At 39.2% G+C, this 14500-nt stretch overlaps 1 protein-coding gene across 3 annotated transcripts in view; it reads left to right on the top strand.

Moving 5' to 3' along the window:
- The first annotated feature begins 7585 nt into the window (after positions 1–7585).
- Positions 7586–14500, top strand: part of LOC119743083 (neuroblast differentiation-associated protein AHNAK-like) — a 46710-nt gene continuing 39795 nt past the window's right edge. For all 3 annotated transcript variants that reach the window (XM_038219432.1, XM_038219439.1, XM_038219446.1), the window contains exon 1: positions 7586–8202. In XM_038219432.1, the coding sequence (XP_038075360.1) occupies positions 7887–8202 (316 nt within the window). In that variant the 5' untranslated portion in view covers positions 7586–7886. The remainder of the gene's footprint in view (positions 8203–14500) is intronic.

Genomic DNA, 14500 nt, shown 5'->3' with positions numbered 1-14500 from the left:
AATATTTTTTTAACGCAAAGTCTAAACAAAGCAAGTGAACGCGTTATTAGCGTTTTTGAATGCGTTTTGGCTTTATAAAGCGTTTAATGCAAGATCACCAGCAAAACAAACGTATTCATAGGTTTACATAGCAATGATTACGCGTCATGGAAAGCACAGAATTGTGATCATAACCACAGAATTCCGTGGTGAACATGCACAATTGCAATGGGTCCTGTTCCCATGTGTTTTGCTTGTTTGCTTGTGTGATTCAGTCTTCAAGACCCCTTTTTTCCTCGTTTGCTTGCACGGGCGCTTTATCTTTATACCAACCCCTCTCATTTTTTTGACTGAATAATTCTAGTTCTAGCTTGTGTACATGCTATATCTACCCACTCGTTTCGTCTGGCCAATGTGTTTTGTTGGCCTCCGCGGTTGTGAAACTTGATCCACTTTTTTTCCCATCTGTCTAGCCAGTCAGTTAGTAGAACTGAAGGCAACGAGGGGTTATTATATAGCACACCAAACCTAATTTAATTTTCATCTTGGGTATCAAATGCTCTCTGTTGATCATAAAATCATACCCACACTCTCTATAGCAGTATACCCTCCGGGCCGTATATCAACCTGGGTTATGGCAGGATATTCGACTAACCTCCGATCATCGAAAAGCATACGCAAATCAAGGATCATATATACACGCATCGAGAAGCAGTCATTAAAAGTCATACATGTAAATCAAATAACATTAATATGAGGTTAGTTACCTGTTTTTACAAAGCAAATAGGCCTATACATTGAACCAAAATCTAAACAATTTTTAAATTGTTGTCGATGATTTGCTATAGAAACCAACGCATAAAAAAAGAAGGAACTCGGATGCTATAGCATTCACGGGGTGTACAGTACATTTTTTACTTAACCTGAGTGGCCGCACAGAGTTTACATCTTAAGCAGCGCGTATGGAAGTAAAATAATCAAACACTACAGACCATTATCATGTTGCGGCTATCTTGATTTTTTCCCATTCAAATCAACGTAACCAAGCGAGGCTGGAAGGACAAATAATCTGGTTCCTTTTTGCACACAAAAAAAACATTCAGTACTGTTATTGGATAAAGGGGAACATGACTGAAATGGTGGCAGCATGCTAAAGAAAAAAAAACACCTATTATTTCTTGGAAGTTTCCACTAATATTTGGAACTGTTACCCTATCAGGACTGGGGTATTTTAGGATTTCTCAGGACCTAATTTCCATAATATGCCTCTGCCGAGTTTCCTGCAAGATGACAGGAATGTTGATTGACCGGTACTTTATAGTTGATAGTATCTGATTGTGCTGCAGCTGCAACAAGGGCCGCTTTACTGTATTTTTACCCATTGTTGGTCAAAAATTGTATTTTGGCATTGTTCCTATACCTTTTTCCATTAAAATGCTTTCATATTTGGTACAAACATTCTTTGGGTCAACATTTATCAAAATCAAGAAACCTTTGGCATCCAAAGTCACCGTCTACATGACTGAACCTCACTTAAACAATAGTCCCGACATTTGGGTTTCGTGTTTTTGACTCACCCTGTATTCGTAGCGTGGTTATCAATTTACATAAAGGGCATGTGCGAGCATCTTACGTAGTGAAGCTCAGAAGTAATTCTAAGAAAATGAAAAACCGTGAAGTTCTGGCAAGATGAAAAACCGTGAATTGTTTTTAGTTTGCTCATGAAAAGGAAATTTGTATATCAATAGGGTCCGCGGCCCCTTAACTGAAACATGGATAGTTCAGGCGATGAGCTGTTTTTGGTACAGAGTTTTCGCAGAGATGATCTCATATCGGGAGAATCGGATACAACGTCGTATATAATATTTTGAGGGAAAAGTTGCCTTCAGACCTTCTGACTAAGCTCCTATGGAATACAATTCTCCGACGTTTCGGATATATGAATCGAAGCTATCGTCCTGTCAATCAACAGACAATCTATAACAATACACAGCGATTTGGAATACTGGAATCGGAATCTGATGTGATGTCGAAATCACGAAAAAGGTATCATAAGCTGTGTTTAACATCAAATCGAGTTCCGTTTTGAGGTTTTGCTGCTGTAAGCCCATTGGTTTTTCTAAATCAAACATCACCATAAATTCACAGAGTACCATACATTCTTCTCAGTGTTTTTCCCCAACGCCCGTTATTTGGACTTTCCTTCTGGCGTGAGTACCGTATATGCGCTAACCATTATAGGCCTATCCAAACTTCCTTTCCGATTTCTGTTTCTCCACGTCACCTGAAAATAAGGAGGTGAAAAAAAATGATTAAACAAATGGGGGAGGGGGAAATGTGTAAACGTGCGTTTTGAATGTTGTGTTAAAAACGAAAACATAATATATAACGCAATTCGCAAGGTTGTAAATGTTCAGTGGTCAAACATGGGATAAACTCATGCAGCGTGTGCGTTTCACAAAAAGGGGGAAAAATGAATAGGCCTACTTAAAAATGTCTTAAAAGTTACATTGTGTTTAAAATGTTGTGTTTAAACGAATACAAGTTTACCCACGGCGATCATTTGTCCGTGGTTAAACATGCAGTAAATTGTTTATAAGTGTATTGTGCAAAACATTCCGAATCCGAGCATTGCTAGAGATTCGTATCTACGAATCCACAATTTGTGTCCAATACAAAAGATTCGTAGATAAGAATCCACACTTTTAAAAATAATGTTACTTTATAGAAATGGTTTGATATGTTAATATAAAGCGGTGTTATCATCATAATAGGTTTGGGCTGTGGAAAAATGCTTTTGATCCATAAAAATCATGATTGTCAATGTTTTAATTCAGTTGCCATTGCAACAATATTGATCCATGATAAAAGTTGGGGAAAGCCAACCAATTTTATACCGATCGGCGGTTTCGAAGTTATTATGAACAGTTTCGGGGGACCCCCCCCCCCCCCGAATGCTTAGTTGGCGTGCTGTTCCATACATGCTGCAGTTGTTTTTGTTTGTTTTGTTTCGTTTTTATTAATTGTTATCGGGGTGGGTGGAAAGAATGGCATGCAATTGTAGAAGTTAAAACGCTCGAAGCGGTGTTATCATTAAAGTTGCAATTGCATACAAAGTGATACAGAGTGGTGTATAAACCTCTAGTAGTATGAATTTAATTTCGTCGACGAGATTCGATCATTATCTCATATAATGATGTCCAGTGTAAACTAATCGTATTACTCTCATAAAAACAGCTCAAACTAGAAAGCACTCAGAGAGCGCAAACCTCCGTCAAGGCTAAACAACTCCCCGCTATATTGTCAGTCACCCCAAAGTAATACTCACATAAATGGTGAAGAATCCTTTAAAAGAATACTGGATCCAGACCCAGATCCGGATCACTTCCAAAATCTAATCGATTTGTACTTGTACCAAGGACCACCCAAGCCCCCTAGAACAATTTCATGCAAATCCGTCCATACCTTTTTGAGTTCTCTTTTTAAGAGACAAACCAAACAACTAACCAACCAACAAAATCTGATGAAAACATAACCTCCTTTGCGGACGTAATTATAAAGTTAGTCTGGGGATATAACATTAAATGCAGAAGTTATATACGTTCGCTAATCGAAAAATTCGAACCACTTCAGTCTCAAAAAGTTTGCCGAAATTCAAAATGTTCTTTATATACATGTATTTGAAGGTAACGGATAGATTTAAAACCACAGTTCATTTCCACAGAATCGGCAGTATTTGTTTGTCGTGTGGCCACACTTGACACAGAAACTTCTTGTTTGTCACTGACGAGCCTTGGTATGGTTGATTTCATTTACTGAAGAGCGTGTAAGAGGGTATTATGCTTCAGTGTACGATACTATTTCAATTATTCGATATTTCAGTATAGGCCTAGGCCTACATATACAGCTGTTTTGATATTTGAATAGTTAATTTTGTTTTCCTCGTTGATTTGTTTATAAATTATCTGGAAGTTGATTGATAGTATTTCTGCTTTTGATGGGCTGTCGTATGGAACTTTGCACGCCATGAGCTTGCTGTTATCATTGTTGATACTTTATAGCAATAGCTATTTCTTGACTTTCGGAGAAGGATAGACACGAGTATACCTTTCGTGAATTCATTGTTAATAAAATAACAAAGAATATCCTCTGAGACACCGCAACATACAAGGGCTATCGGTTGCTGTCTTTGATTACTCAGAATTTCACATGAAAATAGCCCAAACCTGGACGACTCTTTTTTGGCACTTGATATGACGGTTGGCAGAATCAAACTAATTTGGCCAGATTCAAAAGGTTTAGCAACGGAAGAAAAAGGTCCCCAGCCAAAAAGTGAAGTTGCATAACGAGGGCATCATGATCAGGGTCACATACACTCGCAGGAGGTCAATGTGCACGAAACAGCTTCATATAAACGAAATCACATCTGATCATGATGTAATATGACCGACAGCTGGGACAAGCAAAGCAGACCTACGCACCAACTCAAGAATGTTAACCTTCATATTTAGTTTCATAGAGTACGACACTATAGAGAACCAGCAATATTTTCTTCTTGATTTTGATTTAGCGATAACTCTGTGCATAGCATAAGCGTATACACCGGTGTATAAGTTGTGACTTTATCTAAAGGCACAGTAATATCCGAGCCACACTTGATAGACCTTTATCATGACATATCAAGTAGCCTAAATGGAAGAATTTTAGGAACATTACATTGTGGAATGCGCCCAATTGGTATTAAAAAAAACACGTTTAAACGAAATGATGTTAAATGGAAAGAGCACTTAAAAGTAGGATATAAACGTCCACACAACCATCCTTTAAAAACTGGGCGTTTTGTGTTATTCTTGTGAGAACGAGTTTAAAAAGTCAACATTTTGGCTCTCAAAAATCGAGCTGTTGATGGGTGCTAGTCGTGATTCCTGCCGCACATGTTACACCATGGAGGAATAAGAACATCCTCCATGGTTACACCACATGCATCGCATTCTACGGATATGCGAGAATCAAGAGTTTTGTGTCACACAACACGTACCGTACATTGAGTGGACACGCTGGAAATACGTATGCGTAGCCTATATGCCACAAAATGTCTGCCGCGTCTGAAGAAAAGTAAACAACCGTGATTTTTCGTCTTTTCTCAGGAACAGTGCGACATTGGGTTAGTTTCCTTTCAACCAGACCTTTGAAATAGGATAAGAAAACAATGCAAAACATAACATTTTCGGGGATTTCAGGCTGTAATGTGCCTTTAAGTGAAACGTTAATGTTTTCGCTGGCAATTATTCTTCGGTAACTTTGGCCGACATAAATTGTCTCTTCCTCGGCGGTTGTGATTCAACTAATTTACCATAGGCCCATACCATTACAGTGCACAGGGGTTTTTTTAGTAAATCTATTGTGTTGCCTATTGAAAGCGTACTTTTCACCGACTGCGACGGTCAACAAACTTTGCAACCGGACTCAATATTTTAAAGGCCCCCCCCCCCCAAGAAAACCAACCCAAAAATACAGACGCTTTTAGTGCAGACAGAAACTTAATCAGGTAAAACGCGGATGAAGTGTCTCGTTTAAATGGCGCGGTGAACAAGCAACATCTCACAGCTATAAAATTATTTGGGGAAAAATAATGTGAAGATGTTGGTATGTTGGGTTACAATCTAAAAGCACTGGGATAAATGATTGGGGGACATCACCATTGGCGTCCCCTGCCCAAAAATGATCGGGGGACATGCCCCCCCCCCCCCCCCAGATCGCCGCCCATGACTAACAGACTTCAGGCACTTTTTTCTGAGCTTGATTTTTTGGGCACATTGCTCAATGTGGTTGGATTAAGCTCCATGGGTTAACCACGACAGCCCGTATGACTGTTTACCGTAGGCACGTGGGGTTTTTTTTTCCCAGCATGCCCGGCAGATGAGCAGAAAATACAAATGTACTAATCATAAAGTATGTTAAAATATTGGGTTTCATACAAAATTACAATAGCTTCACATTTACAAAAGCCTCTTTTCAAACGGCATTCGGGACCTACATTCACAAATTGTGTCGCCATAGTGGTTATTGCAATTGTGTTTTTTTTAACAAACTCAAAACAACTTTCCAATCTATATATGTGTTTTGTTTAAATAATTATTATTATTATAGGCCCTATATAGATTGTACTCTTTAATGTTAAAACGATATACATGTAGAAGATTTAGAATCAGAGCTTTCTCGCCAAATAACAAGTGACAATAAAATGATGCAAGTATAGGGCCTACAATGTGTTCGTTATACCATGGAGAAATGAAACATATTACTGGTCATCATTTTCTGTCAGACGGCCAGACACAGCACTACGTACTTTAGGGCATCGTGTCCTATTACCGTTGAATTGAGGTCCAAAGAATGACCCTGCTGGCTGCAGGAGACAGCACAGTCTCCCGTCAAGATGACAAACCATTCCAGTTCTACTTCTAGATGCAGGGGCGGGGGTACGGGTACGAGCGAATTCCAGTTCACCCCTGTGCGTGGATGTGTCCTTTCACTGTGACCGTATAGAAACAACGAGTTAACGACTCGATGAAGGCGGGATGATCAACGAAGCAAAATATTCGCATGTTTGAGGGAAATTTTGTGACAACACACAAATTAAAGAAATGAACTGGTCACTTCATGGTATACCTAAATATAGGTGTTCACTTTTTTTAAGTAACTTAAGTAAGCATACATTACATCAAACAGTTTGTCATGCACTACTTCTTGAAATATACTGTATGGATACCGTTTTGCAGTATTTTAGAATCAGATTTTTCAATGTATCATTTTCCAACATTCTTTTATTAAACCTTACACGCCACTATGTTTTATTGAATATCATGTCACAAAACAAGGTGTACTCATCGACCAACTAAATTGTACCATTTAAATGATGTGACCCTCATGCGGCCTGATACATCAAACCATAAAACACTTTCATTTTGGTCAAAATTCGTTTGCAAGCAAGTTGTTGCCGGTTTCTGTATGCACACCAGTCAGGATTAAGCACGGGGCTAGGATTCAAGTACAGTTGAATTTCAATAAAATTGGTCTCTGAACGAGATAAGAAAATTTAAAAGTGCAGGATGTTCGTGCCAATCTATTTTACATGCTCTTGAAAAGAGAGCCTGATGGATGGGTATATATTGAATGCTGTTACCCGGTAAATTCTGTTCTCCACGGTCTGTTGACCTGTATTTTTATTCATCCATGGTATCATGTGTGATACATAAAAATCATGAGACTGAAACAGACATTGTGGAGCCCCGTGTGTACAGTGATCAACAAGTAAATTCGACATCAAACAAATTTGAATGCCACTGTATTATATACATGGCTAAACTTTAGTCCCAAAAAAATGACGAAATTGCACTGGTATTTGAATGGTGGGTTCACTAGAACTATTGGAACAGCACCAGCAAGGACGAAGCGTTTTGGTCCATTGGGTGCTTTCACTTCAATTTGAATACGCTTTGTGTGTGAACAAACCTTTTGTACCTGGTCCCTGGGCCGGGTGTGTGCGTTGTAAACCTACGTCTACATGTACATTGTACATGTACATGTACATTGTACATCTACAGTACATGCATTGTGTGCAATGCACGGGCTCGTTGGGTTGTGGAAGCTGCGAAGCCACTCCTCCGCCTACGTGCATTTACCTACATGTACCATGAATATTTTGTGGGCTGCATACTCAATGTGTGAGACAGCTTCACAGCTCTAGCCCTGTCAGGGTAATAGTCGTCGTTGAACTGGTCCTTGATATGTAACTTTGTCGTGAGCGCTGCAACTTCATTGGCACGCTTAAACTTTTTCCCCGTTCTGACTATTCTTGGAGAACCATAAATCGGAGCAAATCTAAACCGACAAAAAAGGTGGGAAAGATGGGCAACCAAGAGAGTGCTTCTGCCGGTATTCACGTTGAAGGTTCGGTGTCAGCATCGGGGGCCGTCGACGCTGGGGCAACCGCGGAGGGCAAAGGCAACGGTCCGCCATCCCCGAAAAAAAGGCGTCTGAGTTTCAAGTCGCTCCGGAATGGATCATTCCGCCGGTCGTTCAGGATTCGCCGGAGTGGACGAAGAAAAGCGGTCAAAGGCAAGGGCGAGGAGAGAATCGAAATGGAAGGGGATGTTTCAGACGAGCAAGGGGCAGCGGCTCGGGCTGCTGCCAAACTGAAGGCATCAGGCAAAGGGAAACCGGGTGAGTTTATTCGAAATGTTCATTTACTTTATAAACTAAAGTGTACATATTAAAACTACACAGTTTGAATAGAAAACACGTTACCAATTATGGTATTGTAAAGATCTGTCGGAAATGTTTTATGTTTTTGAAATGGGCACTCTAAAAATATATATTGTAAATATCAACGCTCTGTGAACAATGTTGCGCCACATTACACCGGGGAAATTTCAGACACACCCCGTTGACTTTAGGTTAGGTATGTGATCACGCAGAAAAATCGGGGCCTTACATGCCTTAGCAAAGGGGTTGGACGTGGAATGTATTAATAAGACATGAGTGTATATGTACATGATGTGCTTGCCTAACTTCATTTGACGACGTTTGTATAATGTTGTCCATATAGTTCGCTGTAAAATTCACATGAAAACATTTTATTTACAACTTCAATTGTGATGTATGGAAGTTGAAGCTCTGAATACCAGCACATAGGAAGGACCGTGCTCTATGGTTTAATGGTATACCAGCGAAGCGCATTCCATGCATAATTGACATTGTGGTGAAATAGCCGCAGTGCTGTGGCTTGTTACTTGTAAGACTTAAAGAAAGGAAGCATGTTTATCATTATAAATTTTGCAAAATATAAATACTCATAGCAGTTTGAGTTGTCATTTACTTGAATGATTTGCACCAGAGAAGCAAAATAAATAATCGGGTTAACGGATTTAAAACCAAAATGTTAATTGTTTTTTGTTTTATTTGTGCAATCTTGGATATCAAACTCTGTTGAATTGAAATGTTGTTATCTGTTGAGTGTTGGGCAAATGCCACTTTGTCGCGACGTGGACTACATCTCCTCATGAAGCACACGGCAACATTTGTTTTTCGTCACCGTTCTTTACATATCCGAAATAAAGAGGGATCCTTGAAAGGTTTCTTGATTTTTATTTCATCCATGTTGTAAGTTGAAATATTTACGTGAAGAGCTGAAATACGTTTTGTGCAACACAGCATTGGCGATACTTTCGCGCCATTTACTTTGCAGCCTTCAGTAGGGGCGCAATCGACGACACAAGCGCCGCTTTTGTTGAACAAAAATCAATAAATAGATCAGTATCACGACGTGGTCTTGGTGGAATCATGGAGGAAAGTACCTATACATGTACTACTAGTAAGAGGCACATAGGCCTTCGAACATGTTTAGCTTTGCACAATACTTGAATTATGACATCACGGCGAAAGTTTGATGTCGACTTGTTTGCAAGTCTTTACTTCAACAAAGATAAGTTACCCTTAGAGAAACATGATACGCAAACACACCGAACCCAAACAAACTATACATGTCCGTCGCGTCGGGATTGCTCCATTTCTTTTTTTAGGTCATAAGGTTTATCTTAATACGCACGCAATCGATATGTAAGTCTACTGTTCAGGAAAACACACTCCACTTCGAGTTCCTAAGGGCTGGATACCCAGTTCGTTGAACTGTTATGACACTTTTTTCTTTATGAATGGATACTGACTGTTCATTGACTGATACTGACGGCTTAAAATAATTAATTGATATAAGTTACTGTCAAGATTAACCGACAAAAGTTTACCTTCCTATAGTACTAGTGAACTCGCCCACCTCAAGGGTACACCAATGCGTGTAATGATACGGTGCATGCGGTGTACTTAATCCAACCCATAGATATGGGCCATCATGTTGTGTTTGGAAATAAAAATAAACGTCTGGGGACTCGTTACCTACAGCGTCATGTGCTTGTCGTGTCTTTTGTGTCTACTAAGCGAAATAATTATTTCGCTTACAATGAGACTGCGTACAATTTATTCAGAAACAATAAAACCATAATGATAAAAAGACATCTGGTTCTCTTTTTATTATACAGTTGTGTCATATTGTATTTTTAGGAACTGTACGATTTCTCAGCAAGAACAATATATAAAAACCTTGTCGTCTGGCAAGGCCATGTTTAATTTGTTTAACTTGTTAAGTTGTTATAGAAAACATTCCTGTGATAATTATTATTACAGGTTTCTCAAAAGAAATTTCATTTGGAATTTCAACAATAATAAATTCGTTATTAATTAATTTGGATTTAACTGCGATTAAACCCGCCCGAAATTCGAAACTCTACTTATAGCCTACATGACTTGTGTAAGTTTTGTGGTTAGACTTATGAGGATAATGATCGCCACTTGACTTTTTCAATTTAAAGGGTGATCTTGCTGGGGGAAAAAAGCATCCGTGCTTACCGTTTGGAATGTTTAATTGAAATAAATGGTAAGAGGACCTTTGTGGTTGTGGGCGTGTCTAGGTTGCTGTCTTTTCTGAGTTGCGGTAGGTCAGCGCCGTTTATTTCCAGACCAGTATAGATATAGAAACATCAGAGAATGTCATGCATTGGACCGTCGTTACCGACATTGTCCAATTGTGTTATGTCCTTCACATTCTTTTCAAGGTGATGTGCAGTTTTCACGAAAACCCGGGAGACGTAGACTTGCTAATCGGTCTCTACTACGATACTAGATTCAAGGAAAAATAATAATAATAATAAATAAATAAATAAAATTAAAAAAATAAAAATTTGAAACGAAACAAATTTGAGTGGGGCTATCAATAGCGTGATAATACCGTGACAGGATTTTCAAGAACTTGAAATAGAATTTAAAACAAAACAAATTTGAGGGGCTACCATTTTGAATGGGGCTGTCAAAAGCATGATAATACCGTTGTCACATGAAAATCCGACTCCTATAAAAATCGGACTCTATTGAAGTGGCAATGAAGCTGTTCTTTGTAAATTTGGGTTCGCAAGGTACTAGGGTCATGATTGTTTGATTCGTCGTCTGGCTCCTCGATGCATAACATAATACATTCTTGTTTAATATTAAAATAGTGATGTCCTTGGTACATTGAACCATTGAACACGAATTGTGCTTTCAGTTGAACAGTTCTGGTGCACATGTGCTGATGCATAAAATAATAATGTCCTTAAACATACAACACATGTGAATGTCATGTGTATAAATCTATAAAATTTTCGACAATGATTGGATCGTCAGTGTGTTTTTTTAAATTAATGTGTAAAGTTTTAATTGAAATCTGGAGAGCAAACAAATTTGATGTGCAAAAGTGGCTAAGATGGAACTCCTATAGTTAAGATGCACGACTTGACAAGAGGTTCGTTTTGTAAGTTTTTTTGCAGACTGCAAGGCACAGTAGAACATTTTCGATTTGGTACTTGTCAGTGGGTTCAATCACAATATTGAATTATATTTTTCAACTTGAGGTATCACTTTCACCTACTTAAATTGTGTACATTGTTACTATACATGTATTGGTGCGCGCTTGGATTTAATCGTTATTGCCCCCAACCGCCGGGCGCCGTCTGTTATCCTCATACCAGCACGTCCAGATTTGTTGAAAGTTTACCCATTCTATCCCAAATACACACGTGATTTGAAAGGCCTGGGACATGTTCACAGCACGTTGGACCATAAATCAGACGCAAACAAGTTATACAAACATTGCATCGCTTTGAAGGAATACGTTTGTTTGTGTTAGGCGAACGTTAGCGAATGTGGACATGCACTCACTCATGTACAAGTTTGCCCTATTCACTTCGTGCAAATAATGAATGTTCAAAGAACCATGACCCTATGGAAAAAAATTAGAAGAGCTTAATACATAACAACACAACAACATACATAAGAGCACCAACTTTCCTAGAACAACATTCACTCATTATTGTATACGTTTTTATACTAGGTGTCACACAACGATTGTTGTCATGTATCCAGAACCTTTTGTATAAATTGTAAGAAGCTTAGTGACATGATGATGTGGTTAATCATTTACATTTATCCCAACCTAATTATTATCTGAAAGTTTACTTGGCTTGAACTATATCTGCAGATCTTTATGTATCTTTAGGCTACAGTATGATAAAAGTGAGATAAGATATTACGCCATTTTATTGCACGTTTTGTACAAAGAGACTTCAATGGCGGATCCAAGGGGTTGGATAGGGTGGCTGACCACCCCCTCCGACTGACAAATGTTAATTATTTGTAAAATAAAATATAAAAATCCCAAATTTCCTTAACTGTCATTGCAAATCTTGTATCATAGGGCTTTGGTCCCATGCGTTGAACCTCTCAGCAACCCCTCCCCTCCGCCCCCCACCTCTTGCACTTCAACAACCCCCACCCTTGGGAAACCCCTTCCTCCTTGATCCACCACGAGATTTTGCATGAAAGAAAAAGGTGACAGAAATTCAGCCAAAATTTAAAAATTAGTCTCAGTATCACCCATTCGTCAGAATGCGATCGATCTGGTTTGTGTATATTATGCAACCCCCACGACGGCCATTCGAGACGACTGCATATAGTGACCCCAATTTATGAAAAACGACACGGCTGTAGATTGGTAAATAACTGTGAGTTGTACCCGATGAAGACATTCCCTGATTGGTGATCAAATAAATGGATGTGGATATAAATAGCAGTAGATGAATCTCCACGAAATACAAAATCAAAGACGATTCAAAACTTGAATCTTTTATTGCGGCAGACACTTAAGTTCAAGGGCCACCAAAACTCCCTATAGGTTTGGAGAGAATTTGACGGTAAATCGTTCTTTGGTATAGGCGAACGAAACTTCGGGCGTATTGCATGTAATCTCGGGAACATCAACAATGGACCCTTCTGTCCTGTCAATCAATTAGATCACGACGTTTGGTCATGTAACTTTACAAAAGTTGCTATCGGCGTCTTCCGCCATTAGCTCGGTCAAACTCGGTAGGCCTTCGAACCAATGGGTTACGTGGGAGTCGCGAACATTCTTTTCATTATTTTAACGAAAAAGAAAAGGATTTCATACATATTATGTTTAGTTTCGGGGTTTTTTTCGAGGGGGGAACACCTGTAACACTCTGAAAAGGCTTTTATTTAGGGCTGCTTTGCAAAATGGTCAGGCCTCAAATCTTACTTAAAATGGCAGGAAACAGTCCATCCTGCGAAAACTGAATGATTGTCGCACCGCAATTCAAATTTGTATCTTACTGCTCTATCTAAACGTGGGCGTTTTTTTTGGGGGGGGGGGTTCATGCCTCATTTACGAAATAACGTTTCATTACTCGGAAAAAAATACTTTAAAATGTGGGGGCGTTGCATTATCTTTTTTTTTTTGAGGCTAGACATTGTTGCATGCCTACGCAGTGCGCGTAAGCAGCGTGGGATTTGTGGCTTTACTTGTTGTGAGTATAGTTCTCGCGAAAACCTGCATTTGCTCGTTATGGTTTGATTGTGTACCTTCTGCCTGTCCGTCATAATCATACAAGCTGTCTGGCCTGCCGTAGTCATTATGCAAGTTGGGAGTTCTAGAATTTGCACATGAGCCTGAATCTAATGTAAATAGTGTTCACGAAAAAAGGGCAAAAATCTCCTGCAAAACTCGGTGCAGGTATAATGACAATCCTCCACATTCACGATCCTCAAAGTAACTTAATTCATGCATCCAAATTACTTGATGTGTGGCAAACAAATTGCGATGATATAAGACCCGTTGCATTGGCCCTATAACACTATAATATATTTTGCAAAAGTTTGTGTTTATGTTACTACTTTTAAAATTAAATGTATTTTCAGCATATCGGTAAATAAAATCTCGGCTGGCATTATCTCCACAATCCTGCCAAATCAACCTCTCTTCGTGACCTTTACAAAATTCTGGCAAGCAATTCTTATACATTATTTCACTGCACTGCACTGGGACCTTGAGTTGATGTTGTTCTGACACCAGAAGCCAGACAGTACTGTTTCAATTCCCAGGTACCGCTGAACCATAGAGCCAGCAAGCACTATGGCTAAACTGAGCATTGTTTGGTAACCCAATGCCAGTTGTTCGCTACCTGCTGCGCAACGGAGCTATATTATAGTTGTCGACTTCTTTGGAAGAGCGCCAGTTTTGTCTGGCATACCCCCCCCCCCATATGTGACCGTTGAACTTGACAGCAGACTGCAAAATTAATGTGCTTGTAATGCACCTAGTCTAGTGATTGCGCCCCCTATCATGAAAGCCGGCCGTTGCCAAAAATCTAAAGCCTATTTTGACGTATTTGAAAAACAGTGTTTGCATCCTCTGAAGTTAATTTTCAGCTGCGGTGTTTCTTTTTAAAAAAACCCACACACCTGCCTTATTAGGACGTTGCATGCCAATCCACCTAAATCTTTAGAGTGGCTCACATTCAGATTAAAGTTTTAAAAATGTTTCTCTGCATCGAAATCAAACAAGTTTTCATTCGTCGTCTTA

This window comes from Patiria miniata, unplaced genomic scaffold, assembly GCF_015706575.1.
Source record: "Patiria miniata isolate m_02_andy unplaced genomic scaffold, ASM1570657v1 HiC_scaffold_11, whole genome shotgun sequence".
Classification (NCBI taxonomy): domain Eukaryota; kingdom Metazoa; phylum Echinodermata; class Asteroidea; order Valvatida; family Asterinidae; genus Patiria; species Patiria miniata.
The sequence above is the reverse complement of the archived record's forward strand: the minus strand, read 5'-3'. Positions and strand labels throughout refer to the sequence as shown.